This window comes from Sordaria macrospora, chromosome 1 (genome assembly GCF_033870435.1).
Source record: "Sordaria macrospora chromosome 1, complete sequence".
Classification (NCBI taxonomy): domain Eukaryota; kingdom Fungi; phylum Ascomycota; class Sordariomycetes; order Sordariales; family Sordariaceae; genus Sordaria; species Sordaria macrospora.
In genome coordinates, this window is record NC_089371.1 from 3,461,313 (window position 1) to 3,480,862 (window position 19,550).

The following is a 19,550-nucleotide window of genomic DNA, read 5'->3' on the forward strand; positions in this document are numbered from 1 at the left end:
AACGTCCTTGAAGGGACCACCAGGCACAAGGGACCGCGGGGGTTTTGGCGTCAGTTGGGGTCAGCGTGGTTGGCAAGGTTGACTCGTCGTAATTGGGGCGGCAAGCGGCCCCATGTGTTTGTTTGAAGAACTGGGGCCCGGCTTTGTTGGTGGGGATGGCGACTTTTGATGAATAAACCCGAACGGGCAGCCACAGCCAAAGGGCAAGTGATCGTGTGAGGAAAGCCCAACGGACGGGATTTGATCATCGTCTTTACCGGCTTTACCAAACTGGCCTCACACCGACGCATCATCCAAGGTCAAGTGTTTCGATAACCCTCCTGCCTGTCCAGTCTTTGACGAAGCCAATCCCTCTTCATTTTCCCATCTGCAGTGCCAATCCTTCCCCCATTGACCGTCCTGAATCGGCCTAGAGAGATACAATAGGTACATACATAGAAAGAATTACTGGCCTGTAAACAACCCCCTCCCCTTTTTTTTATCTCCGTGGTCCTCCTTTTCTTGACATCCAACCTGCTGCTCTTGCTCCTGCATACCCCTACGCGCATAACGTCTGTCAACATTTCCTACTGCATTGCTACATCATCTAACGCAAGAAAACTTGAGCAGATTTGTCCATTGAACCGAAACGCGAATTCCATCACAGCCCTCTGCAGCCAATCTCCCAAAGAGGACACACACATACAATCCCCAGCAAGCCCGAGTCGGCCTTGCGATTCCTACTGCCACCATGGCTGTCACAACAGAGAACGGCACCCAGACAGCCAACGGGCCTGTTGAGCATCACATTCGGTACATCCCCTTGGCCTACTTAAGCGAGGACTCGGAAGCCACCGCCCGCCGCCTCGTTCTTGCCATTCGCCCCGACTGGGAGAGCGCCGATTCCAACGTCGAGTTCGTGCGCTTCACAGATGGCATCACCAACACACTCCTCAAGGCAGTCAACAAGAAGACCGGCCTCTCCAAGGATGAGGTAGACAAGGAGGCCATCTTGCTCCGCGCTTACGGAAACGGCACCGACCTGATCATCGACCGCCACCGCGAAACCCAGAACCACGAGCTGCTCATGCGCTACGGCCTCGCCCCCGAGCTTCTCGCCCGTTTCAAGAACGGCATGATGTACCGCTTCGTTCAGGGCTCCATGACCCACCCTGAGGATTTGCGCAAGCCCGTCATCTACAAGGCCGTGGCCAAGAGGCTTGCCCAGTGGCATGCCGTGGTACCTTGCATTGCTGCCCGCACCGGTCACAGCCGCAGAAACTCCAAGAACACCGACTTCGTTGTACCATCCGAGGCCCTTGGAGATGCCGAGTTCCAGCATGTCATTGACAATGTCGCGCCTGGAAAGCCTCCCCCGAACGTCTGGACTGTCATGCAAAAGTGGATCTTTGCCCTGCCAACAGATACGGAGGCGCAAAGAGAGCGTCAAGCTGAGTTGCAGAAGGAGCTTACCAGAACTGTTGCCGAGCTGAGTCAGCGGCCAGGCTTGGGTCAGAATGAGGTGAGTACCATGTTTTCTCTCTATGTCTTCCCGTCTCAACGTGACGGATTAGTTTGGCTAACACACTTCACGCAACAGCTCGTGTTTGCGCACTGCGATCTCCTCAGTGGCAACGTCATCGTCCTTCCCAAACCCCAACAGACACCCGCCGAGAACAACGGCGTCACCGCTAAAGACACGACCACGGACGTGACCTTTATCGATTACGAATACGCTACTCCCTCACCAGCCGCCTTCGATCTTGCGAACCATTTCGCTGAATGGGGTGGCTTCGACTGCGACTTCAGCGTCCTTCCCACCCGCTCCCAGCGCCGCGAATTCATCACCGAGTACATTCGCGCCTACTATGCTTATAAGAACGAGCAGAACGGCACCGCGGCCGATTTTGACGAGGCGGCTGAGGTTGACCGTCTACTAAACGAGGTGGACGTCTTCCGGGGCTTGCCCGGATTCTACTGGGGCATTTGGGCGCTCATCCAGGCGACCATCTCCCAGATCGACTTTGACTACGCCTCCTACGCCGAGACGAGACTGGGCGAGTACTGGGCTTGGCGCGCCGAGATCTCGGGTGATCGTCAGCGCGCAGGCAAGGAGATCCCATTGAGGGAGAAGAGGTGGGCTCAGGAAGAATGAGTGCAAATCGGCAGAAAGATAAATAAGATCTCACGACATCTGTTTGCATACACAGAAAAAGGAGGAAAATAGCGTGGGTGGGCAGGCATGGCGTGTCAGGAGTCGGGCTGATCACAATCGCCTATACATGCGTGCATGCATTCTTTTTCGGTTCTATCTCACAAATTCTTCCCTTCATGTATTTACTACGGGAGGGCTCTGTATGGGAATAGGGGCGAGCATTCAACATTGGGCTCACGGAGTTGTTTTTGTTTAGCATGGATTAGATACCTCATCTCAACAGTCGGTCAGTAGCTTTAGTTAGCGCGTTGAACATAATCATATTTACCAAAGAGACAAGCTTTGGTGCTTGAATATTTGTCAGTTCGTGATTCATACTGACAACTTGGAAGACGGCCAACCCAAGCGGGAAGAGTACTCACGAAGAAACGACAGTGGATTGAACTTTGATATTTGATTTATCTACGCCAAAACCCATAATGGGTGAACGGGCAGTAGCTTCCAGACGCCCATTAGCTGTCCTGTTCTATCCAGTTGTTGAAAACAATATACAACATCGCCGTGCCCGGTTTGACGCCATTCATGACCCTATAGTACCCTTTTTATTCCTGCCGCAGAAATTCATTGTTGTTGAAGCAATTAACTCCTCTGACCACGCATTGTAGCCAGCCCCTGCCACTTAAATTATAGGCTTTCTGCTCCTCCTTTGCCACCCTTCATAACCTAACCTATTCGTCCTCAAGCACTTTAAGCAGACTTGTAATATTTGCTGGGCACAAACGGCATCTTGGTCACCACAGCCGGCCTGGCCTTTCCTCTCACAAGAACCTCCACCTCGGTCCCGCTCTTGTGCTGGCCATCCTTGATGTACCCCATCGCAATGTTCTTCCCCAGAGTGGGGCTCGGGCACCCGCTCGTAATCCTGCCAAATTTCGTGGTCGGGTCTCCCTTGGCCACAATCTCCGCGCCTTCTCTGGCGGGAGCACCGGTGACAATAAAGCCCACACGACGACGGGTGACGCCCTTTCCTCCCTTGCTCTTGGGCGTCAGCTGGGCGGCGATGGTCTCGGCGCCGTAGTAACCGGCATCCGCCTTGCGGCGGTTGGGCGGGATGATCCAGCTCAGCGCGGCCTCAACGGGCGACACGCTCTCGTCCAGGTCGTGTCCGTACAGGCACATCCCCGCTTCCAGACGGAGGGAGTCGCGCGCGCCGAGACCGGCGAACTGGACCCGCTCGGCGCCGCCCACGCTAAGCAGCTTCTCGGTCACGGCAACGGTCTCGGATGGCGGGATGGAGATCTCGAATCCGTCCTCGCCAGTATAGCCGCCGCGGCTAATGAGCAGCGGGGCGCTGGTCTTGCCATCGAGTTTGACCTTGCCGTAGACCGACTGGCCAAAGTACAGCTGCTTGAGATCGGTGGTGCCGTCGAGCGCATCAGCCAAAACGGCCTCCGCCTCGGGTCCCTGCAGGGCTACGAGGCCCCAGCCGTCCAGCTGCTCCTGGCTAACCTCCAACCCGGACTCCTTGGCCTTGGCCAGCTCCTGGTCAAAGTACTCGTTATCCTTCTCGCGGCAGCCGGCGTTGGTGACGACGTAGAACTTGTCCTCGGCCAGCTTGGTGACGATGGTGTCGTCGACGATACCACCGGACCCGTCCGCCTTGAGGAGGACCGAGAGGGTGCTGTGGTGGACGCCGAGCGAGGCCAAGTCGGAGGGCGTGACGCGCTCGAGGAACTCGCAGGCACCAGGGCCGGAGAAGATGCGCTGCACCATGTGGCTGACATCGAAAATGGAGGCGTGTTCGCGCGTGAAGGCGTGCGAGGCGCTCACGGACAGGCCCTTGTACTGGACGGGCATGTGGAAGCCGCCGAAGGGAACCATCTGGGCGCCGTGGGCGAGGTGAAGGTCGTAGAGGGGGGTCTTCTGGAGGGCCTCCGATGAGGCGGATGAGGAGCCATGACGGGCTTGCTGGGTCTTGGACGAGAGAAGGGTTGCGTTGACGGCTGTGGTGCGGGAGACGTTGTTGCGAGTGGTGGTCTGGGGACGGAGAGTGTTGAGAGCGCGGGTCGTGCGCGATACTGAGCGCTGGGAGACGCGGGTAGCGCTTCTGATGGCGTTAGCCACCGACGCCGACTTTAAGCTCTGCATTGTTGATGAATTGGTGCCTTGTTTGGACAGGCGCTCTTGTTAGCAGTGCAGTTGTTGTCTTTGGTGTTGTCGTCGTGTCTCGTGTGACGTCCAAGTTGGGATCTTGGGGATTCGAATGCAACCAAGCTAATGAACACAGAAAGTGAAGTAACGTAAACAATCTACACAGGAAAAGAAAAGTTGCAATGCAAACTGGGAAAGTACAGTCATAAGAAGTTCAGTCACTGGATTGAATCGTGGTCTGTCATCGTTGCCGATCCTGGCCGAGACCGGGGGTCGAACACCCGAACATGCCCCACTCGGCTAATAGCCCGGCTACCGTTGCTATGGGGTTCCCTTTTGTTTACTCATGCGGGTTGGCCCCTTTTTATAGGGCATTCCTGTCCATTTGCCTATTCATTACGTACTGCTCCAGGAAATGACTCGGGCTCCAACTCGAAGGCCTAAGTATCCAAAACGATCTACTAGAACCCCCTTCCAGCGCGTTTTCTGGCCGGTTTTACCACAGCACCCGACTTGACCACTTTCTTGTCCTTCGATGGGGCCGCCTTCTTCACAAGCTGAAGCTCTTCTTCCTCGTGCAGCTGGTCCTCTTGTCGCTTCTTGTCCGCTGCCATCTGTGCCTCAATCTCCATTTTCCTGTTGAACTCCGTCTCCGTGATCCTCTTCTCCCGTGCCGAATATCCTTTCTCCTTGACCGAATAGAACACACCACCGAGATCCGCCAACCAGTGAGGGTCCACCGAGGTGACCGTTGACATGTACTCTTTACTTGTGAGGATAAGCTCGTGGTACACCACATAGTCTGGCAAGAAGCCCAGTCCATAGAGTGCACTGGTCGGGTGCAGTTGGACGGTGACACTCGTCCTCAGGTTGATGTACTCGCCGATGCCCTTGACCTTTGCTGCCTGGTGGTAGTAGCCAGAGCAAATGCACTTGCGAATGACATCCCAGTCGGTGCCGCAGCTCATCATCTTCATATTCTGCATCTTCATAATATCCAGAAGCTGTTCGCGAACTTCCTTGGCCCGACGAAGCGACTTGGAGTGCAAAAAGTGTCGCACGCACCAACCGTCGTTATACCCGTTGGCCTTCCACTGTGTGTAGACGTGCAGATAGGTCAAGTGGTCCGATTCCGGTACAAAGAACTTCTCGCGAGCCGCATCTGACTCTTCTTGTCGTTCCTTTGGCCGGTAAAACACGTTGGGAACGGAGAGCATCGAAACAATGGTGACCATTTCCTCGCTGCATCCGTATTCCTCCGACGTGATGAGCAGTTTGGCAAGAGGCGGATCCATTGGGAAGGCGTTCATCTTGCGCCCTAGGTCGGTGAGCTCTCCAAGGTTGTCTAGTGCGCCCAACGCCCACAAATCGAACAGCGATGTGCTGATGGTATCCTGAGGTGGAGGATCCATAAAGTCGAAATCAAGGAGGTCTTTGACACCGAGCGACTTGAGGAGCAGAACGGTATTGCTCAAGTTCGTTCTCTGAATCTCCGGGATGGTCTGCATGTACATCTCATCTTTGAAGGCCTTCTCGGTGAACAGATGATATGCTTGACCAGGTCCAGTGCGACCGGCGCGACCAGCACGCTGCATGGCGTTCGCTTGTGAAATAGGCGTAATCTGAAGGGTATCCATACCCATTCGTGGGTTGTATACCTTGAGCTTGGAATATCCTGCATCAACCACGTACATGATACCATCCACAGTCAAACTGGTTTCCGCAATATTCGTGGCCACGATGACCTTTCGGACTCCCGGAGCGGCCCTGTCGAATATCTTGGCCTGCAAGTCTGCGGGCATTTGACTGTAAATGGGAAGAATACTGAGTTTCGGCGGATCGTTGAGAGCATCTAGCCGCTCGCGGATGAGCTCGCAGGTGACCTCAATATCTTCCTGGCCGGTCATGAAGACGAGGATATCGCCTGCTGGTTTTCCCACATGAATCGCTAGAACTTGCTGCACAGCCTGGTCCACGTAATCCTCCACAGGTGACCGATGGTACATGATGTCCACGGGGAAGGTTCTTCCGGGGATGGTGAACTCGGGTGCGCCGCCATAGAAGTCGGAAAATCTCTTCGCGTTCATCGTCGCAGACGTGACAATTAGCTTCAAATCACGGCGCCTTTGGAGGATTTTCTTGAACAATCCCATCAAAACATCCGTATTTAAAGCTCTTTCGTGGGCTTCGTCCATGATAACGCAGGAGTAGCGGTCCAGGTCTGGTTCATTCAGCGATTCGCGTAGAAGAACACCATCCGTCATGTACTTAATAACCGTATCCTTGCTGGTACAGTCCTCGAAGCGGATGGCATAGCCTACCGTGCTGCCAAGCTTCACCTCCATCTCCTCGGCAACACGCTTCGCTACACTCATAGCCGCGACTCTCCTGGGCTGGGTGCAACCGATCATGCCCGTCTTGCCGTAACCGTCCTCGTAGAGAAACTGGGTAAGTTGTGTCGTTTTACCAGAGCCTGTTTCTCCAATTACAATGACAACCTGATTGTCACGGATGACGCGCAGCAGGTCTTCTCGTACAGCAAAAGCAGGAAGGAATTCGCGCTGCTCTCTCAAGGACTTGGTTTGGCTGAAATTGCTGGCACCCTCTTCCTTCTTCATATGCTCACTGAACTTGTTCATGTTTTTGCTCTTGCCGACCTCCTCCACCGCGATAGGGAGGGCGCTGTCGGTATCTTCCTCCTTGACTCCCATCAAGTTGCCTAGAGCAGTTCCCGCTACCTTGGTGGCCTCCTGCGCCTGTCTTTGGCGCTCGCGTTGCGTCCTCCTTTCCCTGACCACCTTACTTCCTTTTCGAGCGAAGACAGCCATATCACTCTGAGAATCGCGCACGGCGGGGACAGGGTCCAACTGCTTTGTGAAGATGGTTCGTCCATCCAGGAAAGGAGGTCGTAGGTCGTGCACTAGGAGATGCACTCTGGTACCCTCCTGGTCGTCCTCGAAATCTTGCCCCAGATCCCTCCTTTGCGCGACGCCTGAAGTGAGCATTCGGTTTGTCTCCCAGGCGTCGACATCCTTTTGCTTCTGTATCTGCCGTGCGCTCATACCGCGCGCCATCTGCCCGATCTTCTTTTCCGCCAGGGCCGCCTCCCTTTCCTGAGCCGCCCAAGCGCCTTCATCGCCGAAGGGGTTGTGGCTGTCATCACCAAACGTGTGACCGCCGAGGTCATCGTCACCGCCGTACCAATCTCGGTCGAGGGCATTGGTTGCGTCGTCGTCGTTTACGCCGGGTTTGGGGCCGTCAAACTCGTTCTGCCGAGGTGTCTCTCCGCCACCATATTTGGACCCGACACGAGGGGTGGAAGCTCGGGAGTTCAAGGACCCATTGTTGCCATTGGTACCCCTAGAGCCCTTGTGTGGCGCGCGCGACGGGAGATCGGAGAAACGGTCATCGGAGCGAAGTGGGTTGAAATCGATCTTTCGTCGTTTAAAGGACCGGTCGTCATCATCGTCGTGACCCATCGTAGCTGAGTTGTAGATGTGCGGGATGCCAGCAGCCCAAAGTGTTGCGTGGAAGAGTCGGTTTGCGATGGTTTGTTGACATGGGAAAACTTCCCGAGTACCTCGCTAACAACAGGACAGCGACCAGAGTCCAGACAGCAGCACCTTGCTTGGCGTGGACCACTGCAACGGTGGACTCTGTGTCTACGATAAGATAAGCCCCGCCATACGGCCCCACTAAAAAGTCCAATTTCACTGGCAAAATCGGTCAGGTCGCGTAACTAAAATTTGCCCGTAACTTTCGCTGTCTCGTCCTGTTACTGCCGCCCCGTCGCAACACTCAGCACCTGGAGAGTTGGACCTGTGGCCCGCAGCACCACTTTTTACCTTGGTTCTTTTTTTACCGGCAGAATTTTGCTGCTTTCCTCCCGCAAACCGTGCTCGACATATCGCCCTTACTGTCGCGACAATGTCTATGATCACGACCACCGCCTGGGTGCCGCGAGGCTTTGCGGCGCCCTTCCCCACGAAGTACACCTTCGACGAGGAGGAGTTCGAGCGCATTGCTGCCCTGGCCAAGCTTCAGCTTGACGATGCCCAGGAAGACTTGGACGAGGCCAAGGCGAAGGAGGATGAGGATGCCATGAAGGTCGACACTCGTGACGAGTATGTGCCGGCGGCTATTTATCCCGATCTAAGGCGCAACGCTAACTGGACCTTGTAGGATCGAGATCGACGACGACCTTAAGGAGTACGACTTGGAGCACTACGACGATGACGATGACAACGCGGCCGAGGCGCAACAAATGGGCATGTTCGGCAACGTGAAGTCGCTCGCCTACTACGAGTCTAACAAGGAGGATCCGTACATCACGCTGAAGGAGGAGGAAGAGGACGACGAGGAACGCGAAGATCTCCAGATTCTGGCCACCGACAACCTCTTGCTGGCCGCCAAGATCGAAGACGAACTCGCCCATCTCGAGGTCTACGTTTACGAAGACGCCAACGACAACCTTTACGTTCACCACGACATCATGCTTCCCGCGATACCACTATGCCTCGAATGGCTCGATATCCCCGTCAGCAAGCCGAGCGTCGACAAGGATTCTACTGGCAACTTTGTCGCCATCGGCACGTTCGACCCCGATATTGAGATCTGGGATCTCGACACCGTGGATTGCATGTACCCCAACGCCATCCTGGGTCAGGGCGGCAACCCCGAGGACGAGAAGAAGAAGAAGAAGAAGAAGAAGTCCAAGAAGGCCAACGACGAGTACCACGTCGATGCTGTCTTGGCCCTCGCTGCCAACAGGAAGCATCGCAACTTGCTAGCGTCCGCCTCTGCCGACAAGACGGTCAAGTTGTGGGATCTCCACACCACTAAGTGCGCCAAGTCCTACAGCTACCATACCGACAAGGTGTGCTCGCTAGCCTGGCACGCGGTTGAGTCGACAGTGCTGTTGTCCGGTTCTTACGACCGCACCTGCGCCATTGCTGACATGCGCGCGCCCAATGAGGCGCCCATGCGTGTGGGTGTTGAGAGCGACGTCGAGAACGTCAGGTGGGATCCTCATAACCCGAACTTCTTCTACGTCTCAACCGAGAACGGTATCATCCACTACTTCGATGCCCGTAACGCCACCAAGGATCCTGCGGTTAGCAAGTCTGTCTGGAAGCTCCAGGCTCACGACGAGTCTGTCTCTTCGTTCGATCTCAACCCCGTCATTCCCGGATACATGGCTACGGGATCTACTGACAAGACCGTCAAGCTGTGGAACATCAGTGCTGAGGGTCCTTCGCTCGTGGTGTCCCGCGACTTTGACGTCGGCAAGGTCTTCTCGACAACATTCGGTCCCGATCCCGAGGTTGCCTTTAGACTTGCGGTTGCCGGTAGCAAGGGAACCGTTTCCGTCTGGGATACCTCCACCAACGCTGGTGTCCGCAAGTTCTTCGCTCAGAAGGTGCCTACCAAGACCACTGAGGAGGAAGTTGAGGACAAGCTTGTTGGCGTCAACGACGTTGAGGACAGCAGCAGCGAGGACGGCGAGGATGATGATGACGAGGATGACGAGTCCGGTTCTGATCAGGACTCGATGGAGGAGGATGAGGAGTAAAGTGCGGGATGTATGTGTAGCTTAGGTTTGGAAAAACTGGTGTTACGGGATATGAAAAAGGGTGTCTGTCGCATACCATCAGCTGCCTTCTCACTGTCTGTTGACTTTTCTTTTTCTTTTGGCGGTTATGGGATCTTGGTGGCGTACCGGTTACTATATACAAGAAGGGTAGAAAGTTCAATCTTCCTATGATAACAACTGTCCGTGGAACTACTCACGCTGCAGCCATGTGTGACTTCAGAATCCGTTTAAAATAATGGCCTTGTGAGTTACGGAGGGAGATGTTGAGTAACTCGATAGTGACTGCAAACCGCATGTTATTCTTAGCAACGTGCTGGGGTTAGATCATTGACCCCGGGCGCCGTTGTTCCGCCCTTCTCGAGGGATGCCTTGGAATTTGCAGAATAACGCCGTGTACGAGATGATTTCTTAGGCCGTCGAGAACCATTGGAAGTTCGAGTCCCAACAAGCAGCAGCAACAAGAGGCCGACAAACACTTTCCGATCCCCAACATCGATTTCCGCCATATCAACCTGAGTCTCAGTCGGTACTTCTCCCACATCCGTAAACGGGTATATAAGGTAGCCAACGCTATTTGGCCGACTTCCAACAACCCCCAGCTGTTGGTTCCACCGTTGGATTCCTATCTGATCCAACCGGCCGGGGCTACCGGGTCGGTAAAGGCACTTCTCCCGCGTTGGTCTTTCCGGTATTCAATCATGGCTCGTCATTCCTTGAACAAGCGTCGCAGGGAACATATGCTGCCCGGATATCATGCTGTTTCCGGCAACATCTTTTCAAGCGATTTTTTTCCCACGATAGGAAGACCTGTTCAGTACTTTTGCGTTCTCGCTTTTCAAAGACCGTAGGCCATACGTGTAGCATAAGTCACTTCAGCTCGGCACAAGCTGAGTGCGCCGTATGTGACACAAAACCGGGAGGTATCTTGCATTATGCTGTGGACATTATCTGCACAGCTAGCCAGCTGCTCATGTCTCTCGATCCGACCCGATTTACCAAAGAAGAAATATGCTTGCGGAATAGAGGGCATGTTTTCATATCTGTCGACAGTCCGTTTGACGATGGTCGTTGTCGAAGATGATGAATCCACAGTTCACCGACGAGGACAAGGGTAGGCTGTCTATGCAAACGTATAAGCTACCTACATTTGAGGTCCTTTAAAAACCCCAAGAAGCAGCAGCCGAACATAAAATGCCCTTTCTACACTAACCATCACCAAGAACTTTACTGTCTGGACAACCTCAAAAGGCAAAACGAAGGCCGTTCTCGAAGCAAAAGTATTCCAATGCGGAGAGAAACAAGACTCCAATCAAGACCCTGTCCATCATCTTTAGCGTCGTTTCAAATGCAAGGAACAGGCATCGCCTTGAAGTTTCCACTGGATCCCTCGCCATCGCTGAGTGGACGGAAGCGCGTGGGGCGTTCCTAGTGTTGCATGGACCTGGGGTCCTTGGTGGGCCATCCGCAATGTCCGCGGGGCGTTGACGATTTCCCGTTTTTGCTCTTTCGGGGATGAACGACCGCTGGACTTGCTCCGAGTCCGTTGACTGATGGGTGGATGGACGGAACTCGTCTTCTGACGGGAGCGAGGGGAGGTGGTCAGTAGACACGGCATGAGTGTTTGAAACATGCGGCAGTGCACAAGAGGAAGGTTGGTTCTATGCAACCCTCGCTGTTGCCTCACACACTGATCAAATCACAGATGACATTGAATGAACAAGAAACCATTAGATCTGATGTGGTTTCAAACAATCATCGTCGCTCTTCAATAATATGAAAGGACTCCCCCAACAAATGCATAACGTTAGGGTCGAATTAAAATTTCGATCTAGGGTAAATGGTCCTTTCTGAGCGGGGGCTAGCTTGGTCTCGTGGAGATGGGTGAGGATGACGGACAGAAACCTTGTTGATGGGTCCAACCAGCAAGCCCGGCCGGGATGGAGCAATCTACCGCGAAGCGACAGAGACAACTTTTCGGTGAAGCACACGGGTACTGCAACAAAGCTGTCTAAATCCCGTCAACGTGAGCGTCCATCATCTGTGCATAGTGTGCTTGCGAACGTTCCCATTCGCTCTGGAAGTTTCCTAGTGCTGCCTCTGGCTCCGATTCTCGTTGAAAACTCTAAAAACCTACCATCTTCCGACGTCCAAAAAAAGGGGTCGGCCGGCGGCACTCCAGGGTGGCACGGGTGGTTGAAGCGACCTTCCGGATTCCCATTGGTGGGTTGCAGGGAGCTCTGACCAAATGGCCAACAAGAGACCGCAAATAAAGTTTGTTGACCCACTGGCCAAGACACGAGCATGGTTCCTGGATGGACACCTTGTCGCTGGATGGGTCTCTCTGGGGCCTCTTGGACTCTTTAGAGGCCACATGGGGGCAACCAATCCGCTCAATCAGCATCCTTTTGTGCCTTTTTGCCGGCATCGAGACTGCATTTTCGAACAAGAAAGAGAGACGAACGAATCCTCCAACATTCCTGGCCGATCACTGCGACGCCCGTCGTGGTAGCGCACCTGTCTGTAAGGTAGAGATGTAAGTACCACCACGCAGGAACGGCATGTTTCAATGCGTATCTTCACGTAAGAGTGACATGAAGAACCGTGCTCAAAAACGGCTTATACACAGGTAGGAGATACTTCCAAGAAATCATCATCTCTGGCAGCCGGATCCAGGTAACCTGACGTTACAATCGACGGCGTCTGGCCCCCGCAGTTTGTTCTTTTCCTGGCCTTTTTCCCCGTCCCGCCAGTTCAGGCGTTGCAATCCTTTTATTGACGAGCCATTTTGGGAAGACGTTTGTCCGCTCCTTGCTTTTCTCTTCGTCCCTTCCCTTTTCTGCCCTTTCTCTCCACGCAACTTCCTTCCTTTGAGAGAACTTGTGTCCTCATCACGCTCCTTCGTTGACGGGATATCCTTTCGAGAGTGAGAGCCTCATCTTAGATCAGGTGTCCTTGTTCGGACTCGAGAAGCGGATTCTATCCCACCACATTCATTTCCCTCATTTGGTTTGCAGTTTCGTACCATCACGCCTTCCTTTCCCAACAGCAACAGTATATCCTGTTTAGGAAGACACTCCCTACTTCCAACAGGACTGCCCATACATCGGGCCGCACTACGTGCCACTGACAAACGGACGAGTTCGACGCATAAAGAACTCGAGTTTCCAACGACACGGAATATCTACAAAGACCATAAAGGACAAGGACTTGGATCTACGACGTACCCTAGGCTGTACAGAACAATACATGCTCTACATAGCAGCATTTTGAATCACGCACATACAACGACCCGTACTCCCGGATTGATTCCGTTTCCGCCTTTCTTATAGCAAATACCGATCTTTATCCCTGGTTGACATCACATCTGTTGTTCATCCGAGCTTTTAAACACCATCAGGTCGCAGCAGCTACCAACGTTGGGTTTTGGAACATTCAGTCTCATATTCATTTCTGCATCGATCAGGCATCGTTGCAATCGGCTTCACTTTTCGATCACCGGTACCCTTCACCGCGGTTCAAACCAGTCATCTGAGCTCGAGCCGAGACACCCCAGAGAGGCAAACGTCACACCTTCGCCCACCACTTGTTGGACAAGCTACCCTGGAGTTATCCGTCCTTCACTAATAACCACCCGACCGTTTTTTGGGTTGGCCTTACGCCTTCCCTTTTTCAGAAGGCCTCGACAGAAATCCTCTGAAGGACACGATATTCACCTGGATCTCAGCACTGCCTCTTATTCCTTCAAGTCCGTGAATTGAACCAGTTTTCGAGATGGCTTCATCTATCTCACGAGCGTTCACGACCCGGCGGATCAAGCAATTTTCCCAGTCGTCCGAGCCCGACCACCCGATCCAGCCAAGAAGCAACCTCCAGAAAGTGTCGATGGCCAACTTGCGCCATAAGATCTCGGCCCCTGTCAAGCTCATCCACACCACCAACGTGCTGGCATACAATGCGCCAGATCTTTACCCCCAGTCTGCTACTTCAACCAAGTCATCATTCCTCAAGTCCGACGACGACCTGTCCGACAGCGCAAATACTCAAGCTTCATCTCCTCCCACCAGCCCGGATATCGACCAGGCCCCGGATCGCTGCCTGTCTCCAGAGCCGAATCACCTCTCATGCTACTTCACAACTGAGAACTCGACGACATCTCCAGTTGCCACTCACAAGCCATCACCGTTGACCGAGGCCCCTTTCGTCCCCTCGCGCGCGCCTTCCCACACCAAGAAGTCCTACGATTCGCGAGTACGTGAGCAGTCAGTCGCAGGAAGGAGCTCGGTACAGTCGCAGCGCACAATTTCGACGAAAGCAAGCTTCAATTTCTCCCAGTCGCGATCAAGGAGCACCTCGGTGTCATCAGTCAGCACCCCGGCATCTCCTTCATCCTACCAAAAGAAGCGGCCTCAAATCTCGGTCCCTCCCACCGTCAGCCAATACTCGGTTCCCTCTGCTACAGCTTCGCCCGCTTCACCGCCGAGGCAAAGGTCCCAACGACAAGCCGAGATCGTCGAGTCGCCAGCTCGCAGCCACAGGGCAGAGTTCTCGCAGTCTCACCACCCATTCGGACAGGAATTGGCCCAGGTGACCGAGATCGCCGAGGAGTATGGTGTGAAGGAAAAGCTGAACGAGTTTGCGGTGGAGGAGCAGGAGATGGCGGCTATGGGACTGTGCAGGTTCAGCGCCGATGATTACCTGAAGGAGATCAAGGGGTTCTTCGTCACTTTCTATGACGTCGAGCCTATCGAGCCTGTCACCCCGGTGGCTGCCTCAGCTGCGGCTCCGGCTACTGCGTGGATATGATGCGCTTGGTGAAGTACGTTTATGACGATTCTGGGTGTTATCATGAGGACACCTCAAATCAGGAAAGGTGTCGAGCTACGATAGACCTCCTCAGCCACTATATGGGCCAGTTCCAAGATCAGCCTCATTCGCAAACGAACAGTGTCCCTTGGGCCTGTCATACTCAGGGCTAGTCGTTATACTTCATGTCACTCTTTTCAAAACCATTACCCACAAGGGCTTTTCAAGAGAAGGTGACGACAGATGGATGGATGCATGGAAAACGGCGAAACGGCCATGGGAAGGAAGATGCTATGTCATGTTACTTTTTATGTTTTTTCTATGTTGTACATTATGTGGAATCGGGGGTTTGGGGCGGTTGGCGGTCCAGCTTTGGTTTGATGTTTGATACCTCTTTTGCTCGTGCGCCGGATAGTTGATCTTAAGGCGTGGGAATATTCTATTCTTTCTCTTCTTTTCGAAACTTGAGACCATATTGATCAATGAACTAGTGTCATATTGGTATAAGTAATGTACGTTCAACGCGTGGAATCAAATGCAGGGGAAATACGCTTGCGTATACGGCACTCGTACCCAGGTCATCGTCACTGTTTCGTTCGTCATAATCATACCTTGGATACTTTCTAGAACACAGCTCTTACGCATAATGAGGCATAACTCGAGTAAAGATCTTGAAACAGATGCATATGGCCCTGATCGCAGTCGAACAGCCAGGCCGGCTTGGACCACAACCTTCAAAAGCCCCCGGAGCAGCGGAAGAGGTCCACATGACACCGGAGGGCCGGCTCGGGCCTGGACTGACAGGATTCGCGCTGTCACTGCACAGGTCCCGTTCATGCATGACGATCCGTCATAGTCTTCATTCTTGGCTGTTGGTCAATGTCCACGGCGTATTTTGTCTTTGGCCGAGAAGTATTTGAATGGCTATGATTTGGTCGGCTATCTGCAGATAATCATACACAATGCCAAATCAAAGTTGAGGTAGACAACACGCAGTGTCGATTCTGTTCTCGTCTTTCAGTGACGATGTTTGTGGGCTTGGACTTGTGTGCATTCCTCTGAAGGGTTAGGGTTGTGTACCGGTAAGCTCCCGACTTGGCAATTCCATTACATACAGCGCCTTCGCCACCGCAAAGGAAATGTCAAGGGAAGTTAATTCTTCTTTATCCATCCAACAACATCACGTCATACCGATTTCAAACCCGGCATTCGCGTTTTCCCCTTTGCGAACGACATTAGAATTACGCGAAATACCAATTTCACTATGGACGACACCTCTGCGCCCCCACCAGAATCGACCACCGCGCCAACAGCAGAACCCGCCGCTGCTGCACCACCTCCAGTTTTCTTCCGTGCCGGCAAGAAGAAGAGAGCCTTCCGTCAGCGAGCCGATGAGACGGACGCGGAGCCAACAGTGCAGACAGATTCATCGGCGACCATCAATACCAGCAACGATTCGACAGCCACAGGCCAGGCTGCTACTTCATCAACCGAGCCGGCAGTTTCTGGGACAGTTGCCACGACGACGACTACAACGATAACAGCAGCAGCGAAACGCGATGAAGATGTTAAAGAAGGCGGCGGTCTGTCCGTAGCGGAAGTGCTACGGCTTCGGAACGCGAAGAAACACAGACTAGGCGGCGTCGCCTTCCGAGCTGGTGACGAGTCCAGCCCGACACCGCAGAATGCCGAGCAAGCGATGGTTCTACACGACGGCGCCGGAAATGGAGGAGGAGAAGTGCAAAAGGCTGCGATTCTCGGAGGAGTCGCCGAGCGCTTTGCGCCGCAGACCGGTATGGTCGGCGAGCTAGTCAACAAACACATGTGAGTACTACCATTACATTGTTGGGAAACTACGTCCTTTTCCGAAGGCAGCGGCTGATCAAGCAAGGGAGGAATACATAGAATCCGAGCTGGCTAGACGAAAGCGGCTCGCCGCAGAACACCGGGCACAGCAAGAAGGAGGACAGAACGGCGGCGGCAGCAGCAGCAGTAATGCGACGACGACTGGCATGACGAATCTCCTTGCGGCCGATCCGACGCTGAGCATGGGCGGCGGAAAGGTCGAGTCTCAGCGAGCTCTCCATGGCAAGCTGATGGAGATCGATCTCGGCGAGGAAGCGCGCGCTCGCAATATTGCGGAGACGGAACGCGCGAGACGCCGGCTCGAAGGCCAGATCCTGGAGGAGGAAGAGGATGCGGATGGGCGTCGCAAGAAGGTCCGCCTTGGCCCTGACGGAAAGCCGTGGCGGTCGAGGAATCGCAGGGATAGCGACGCCCTGAAGCGGGATCAGCAAGTGGAGGAGTTTCTACGCGAGAACAGACGTGAGTTTATGCCTTTGCTATCATCTGTTAATCAACTGCGAATGCTAACTGCGGCTATAGTGGACGTTTACGACGTGCCCTCCGACCAGCCCGAATATGCCACCAACATGGACGACGACGAGATGGCCGCCGACGATCGCATTGCCGAAGAGTTCCGGCGCGACTTCATGGACGCCATGTCGCAGAGACACCGGCGCAGAAGACCGGCTGTCAACGCCACCGCCAGGCCTTCGGCCAGGAACCAGGACGCCGAGATCCTCAAGGGTCCCAAGCTGGGCGGTAGTCGCAATGCCAGAGCGGCTATGCGGGAGAAGTTGCTCAGGGAGCAGGAGCAGTCGAAGAGGCGCTGATGATTTTCTTCTTCAAGACTGGTACTATGAATATGCTTACGCGAGTTCTGGAAGACGAAGAAAAGAGTATGCTTACCATCCAACACACAAAGAGTTCAGGCTTCACATACGATTCATGGCCGGAGAGCCTGCAAAAGGAAGAGAGAGCATAGGTAGTCTGGCACTCTGGAATCTGTAGCTCCGGTCCTAGCGGGCACTTCAGGTATGTATTATGTATCGTGGAAGCAGCGGCAGCGGTTACGAGCAAGCAAGCGTCGTCAACATTAGCGCCCGGCGCTTGGGTGGAGGAGGTTTAATAGTTTGTTATCATGGGTTCACACCCGCGACATCTCAGTTATCGTTCTGCAGGAGTTTGGCCTACTCGGTCACTGCATGTGTAACGAGGCGGCGTCGACTTGGTGAACATGGGCTCAGTCATGATCCCGTCCTGTCTCTTCCGTCACACAACCACCTGCTCAGCGGCTGTGTTATCTTCCCTTTCACGGATGGAGGAAGCGGCGGGAAGGTGCAGTATCTTGGCTGCAAATTTCATAAGTTCCACGTGTTGGTTTGTAGTAGCCAGCTAATCAATAAAGCCGATGGCAGTTATGAAGGCAATGATCACAAAATGGTGATGGTGAAGCCCACACTGCGTGTCCACGACATGAAATGAATAGGATCAGCAAAACCACAACACCCCACCTCCACTCTTAAACATAAACTCGAACCCCGACGGTGACCAGTCAGCCGCACTCCTTGGTGCAGTTGACAGTGCTCACAAGCCTCCTTCACGGTGCTTCAAGCCATCCCTTTTGCACTGGCCTCGGATGCTAGTACATAGCCGTTTTACTACAGTGTAAGGATCTTCACAGCCGGTTCTCGTCTGCCTGGCCTACGGCGCGTTCAGTACTCGGAACAGTCTCTTCTGCTCTGTCCTGTTCACATCTGCTTTTGCTTCCTCTCTCAACTTTCCGTAGGTACATCTTCGACTGTGGTACGGATAGGTATGTCATACTAGTTAATCAATCGATTAATCAATCCATCTCTCTGTTGTGGAAAACACTGAAGTAAGTAATAAGAACTAGACACGCAGTTCGCAGTCTATGTCATCGAAACGGAGTCGGACAACGAATCGCTTTCTCTCTTGGCGCCAACAGTCCTCCTGCGGCGGTTGAGGTTAAGGTTGCGGTTGCGACTCGACGTGCTACTTGCTACTTTGCGAATGGAGGGGCACAGCCGAACTGAACGGCGGGAAAGGATACTAAATCGGGTGCTGGATGTGTGTGTGCTTCTCTCTCTCTGCTGTGTCGGCTATCACAAACCGAGGAGATAGCCGGTGTTTGTGTAAGACTGCTTGATCCTGTCAAACAGAATGAGTGAGTGTCGGTTATATTCGATAGCTGAAGACCGTTCGTCGACTCTAACAGCCCACCAAGGCTAAAGTCGCAATGAATTCCCAATCCAGCTAAGCACTGGTGGGGGAATGTTGTCGATCACTAGGAAACAGCGTTTCATGGGTTATGGATATGTGAGTGATACCTACCTACCTTACGATTTTTATGTGAGATTGGGGAACGACGAAAGAGAGAGAAAGGAAACTACCAGGCTGCTGCGCCCACATACATACCCTAGGTATGGTAAAGAAAGGAAGGAGAGGAGGAAGAAACGAAAGCGCAATCCTGGCAGTGCCTCTTGCCAAAGGTCATCATCTGTCGGGCAAGTGGCACACACATTTCACGCTCGTCGCCCGAGTGTTGATGCAGTGTACCGAAAATTGAGACCTCTTCTCATGAAGCAGACCGAAACAAACATGGCAGGCACAGTGGCACAAGGGGGATAAGAGCGAAAGCTAAACGGGTAGGTAACTGGCTCAAGTGACCGAGAAAGAGAAGACAAGGGGAAAGAGGGCAAACGGTACTCTCGAGAGAGGATCTCTGAATCCTTCTCATATCCCACGGAAGACTGGCATTGGGTGAATCGATCTGACACTTGTTGTCCCCATTGATTCAGCTGAGTGGCCTTCCATCCCACCATTTTTATCATTTTGATGACTTTCCTTAGTTTTCTTCCTTCCCCTCCTCCTCAACCCCTTGCGAGTGTCGGGGTGTGCTTGATGTACAATCCAAGCCACTGCACCAACAGGCTACACTAAGCAACAGCCCGTCCCAGCCCAGCCCAATCCATCCCGACTTTTCGTTGGCCCCCCGCCGCGTTT

At 53.6% G+C, this 19,550-nt stretch overlaps 6 protein-coding genes across 6 annotated transcripts; 4 read left to right on the top strand and 2 right to left on the bottom strand.

Moving 5' to 3' along the window:
* Nucleotides 1-90: 90 nt before the first annotated feature.
* SMAC4_04292 (uncharacterized protein) lies at nt 91-2,484 on the top strand. Its single transcript, XM_024655642.2, has 2 exons — nt 91-1,501; nt 1,580-2,484. Exons 1-2 carry the CDS (start codon nt 731-733, stop codon nt 2,132-2,134), a joined length of 1,326 nt encoding a protein of 441 aa, XP_024510918.1. The 5' UTR covers nt 91-730; the 3' UTR covers nt 2,135-2,484.
* A 397-nt stretch (nt 2,485-2,881) lies between these two features.
* On the bottom strand, nt 2,882-4,444 carry SMAC4_04291 (uncharacterized protein; the record flags this gene model as incomplete). The annotated part of the gene is made up of 1 exon (XM_003350939.2): nt 2,882-4,444. Exon 1 carries the CDS (start codon nt 4,280-4,282, stop codon nt 2,882-2,884), a length of 1,401 nt encoding a protein of 466 aa, XP_003350987.1. The 5' UTR covers nt 4,283-4,444.
* Nucleotides 4,445-4,746: 302 nt separating this feature from the next.
* SMAC4_04290 (uncharacterized protein) lies at nt 4,747-7,912 on the bottom strand (the record flags this gene model as incomplete). Its single annotated transcript, XM_003350938.2, has 1 exon — nt 4,747-7,912. Exon 1 carries the CDS (start codon nt 7,762-7,764, stop codon nt 4,747-4,749), a length of 3,018 nt encoding a protein of 1,005 aa, XP_003350986.1. The 5' UTR covers nt 7,765-7,912.
* A 117-nt stretch (nt 7,913-8,029) lies between these two features.
* SMAC4_04289 (uncharacterized protein) lies at nt 8,030-10,075 on the top strand. The gene is made up of 2 exons (XM_003350937.2): nt 8,030-8,409; nt 8,468-10,075. The coding sequence occupies exons 1-2, from the start codon at nt 8,213-8,215 to the stop codon at nt 9,855-9,857; spliced, it is 1,587 nt and encodes a 528-aa protein (XP_003350985.1). The 5' UTR covers nt 8,030-8,212; the 3' UTR covers nt 9,858-10,075.
* A 3,574-nt stretch (nt 10,076-13,649) lies between these two features.
* On the top strand, nt 13,650-14,681 carry SMAC4_04288 (uncharacterized protein; the record flags this gene model as incomplete). Its single annotated transcript, XM_003350936.1, has 1 exon — nt 13,650-14,681. The coding sequence occupies one exon, from the start codon at nt 13,650-13,652 to the stop codon at nt 14,679-14,681; it is 1,032 nt and encodes a 343-aa protein (XP_003350984.1).
* Nucleotides 14,682-15,845: 1,164 nt separating this feature from the next.
* On the top strand, nt 15,846-17,956 carry SMAC4_04287 (uncharacterized protein). The gene is made up of 3 exons (XM_003350935.2): nt 15,846-16,505; nt 16,573-17,006; nt 17,067-17,956. Exons 1-3 carry the CDS (start codon nt 15,946-15,948, stop codon nt 17,354-17,356), a joined length of 1,284 nt encoding a protein of 427 aa, XP_003350983.1. The 5' UTR covers nt 15,846-15,945; the 3' UTR covers nt 17,357-17,956.
* The last annotated feature ends 1,594 nt before the right edge of the window (nt 17,957-19,550 follow it).

Excerpts from the sequence above, each read along its gene's own strand:
- SMAC4_04289 (XM_003350937.2), top strand. The coding sequence starts at position 8,213 with ATGTCTATGATCACGACCACCGCCTGGGTGCCGCGAGGCTTTGCGGCG. Across the intron at positions 8,410-8,467 it reads AAGGTCGACACTCGTGACGA|GATCGAGATCGACGACGACC; the intron begins GTATGTGCCGGC and ends TGGACCTTGTAG.
- SMAC4_04292 (XM_024655642.2), top strand. The coding sequence starts at position 731 with ATGGCTGTCACAACAGAGAACGGCACCCAGACAGCCAACGGGCCTGTT. Across the intron at positions 1,502-1,579 it reads CAGGCTTGGGTCAGAATGAG|CTCGTGTTTGCGCACTGCGA; the intron begins GTGAGTACCATG and ends TTCACGCAACAG.
- SMAC4_04287 (XM_003350935.2), top strand. The coding sequence starts at position 15,946 with ATGGACGACACCTCTGCGCCCCCACCAGAATCGACCACCGCGCCAACA. Across the intron at positions 16,506-16,572 it reads GAGCTAGTCAACAAACACAT|GGAGGAATACATAGAATCCG; the intron begins GTGAGTACTACC and ends TGATCAAGCAAG. Across the intron at positions 17,007-17,066 it reads GTTTCTACGCGAGAACAGAC|TGGACGTTTACGACGTGCCC; the intron begins GTGAGTTTATGC and ends CTGCGGCTATAG.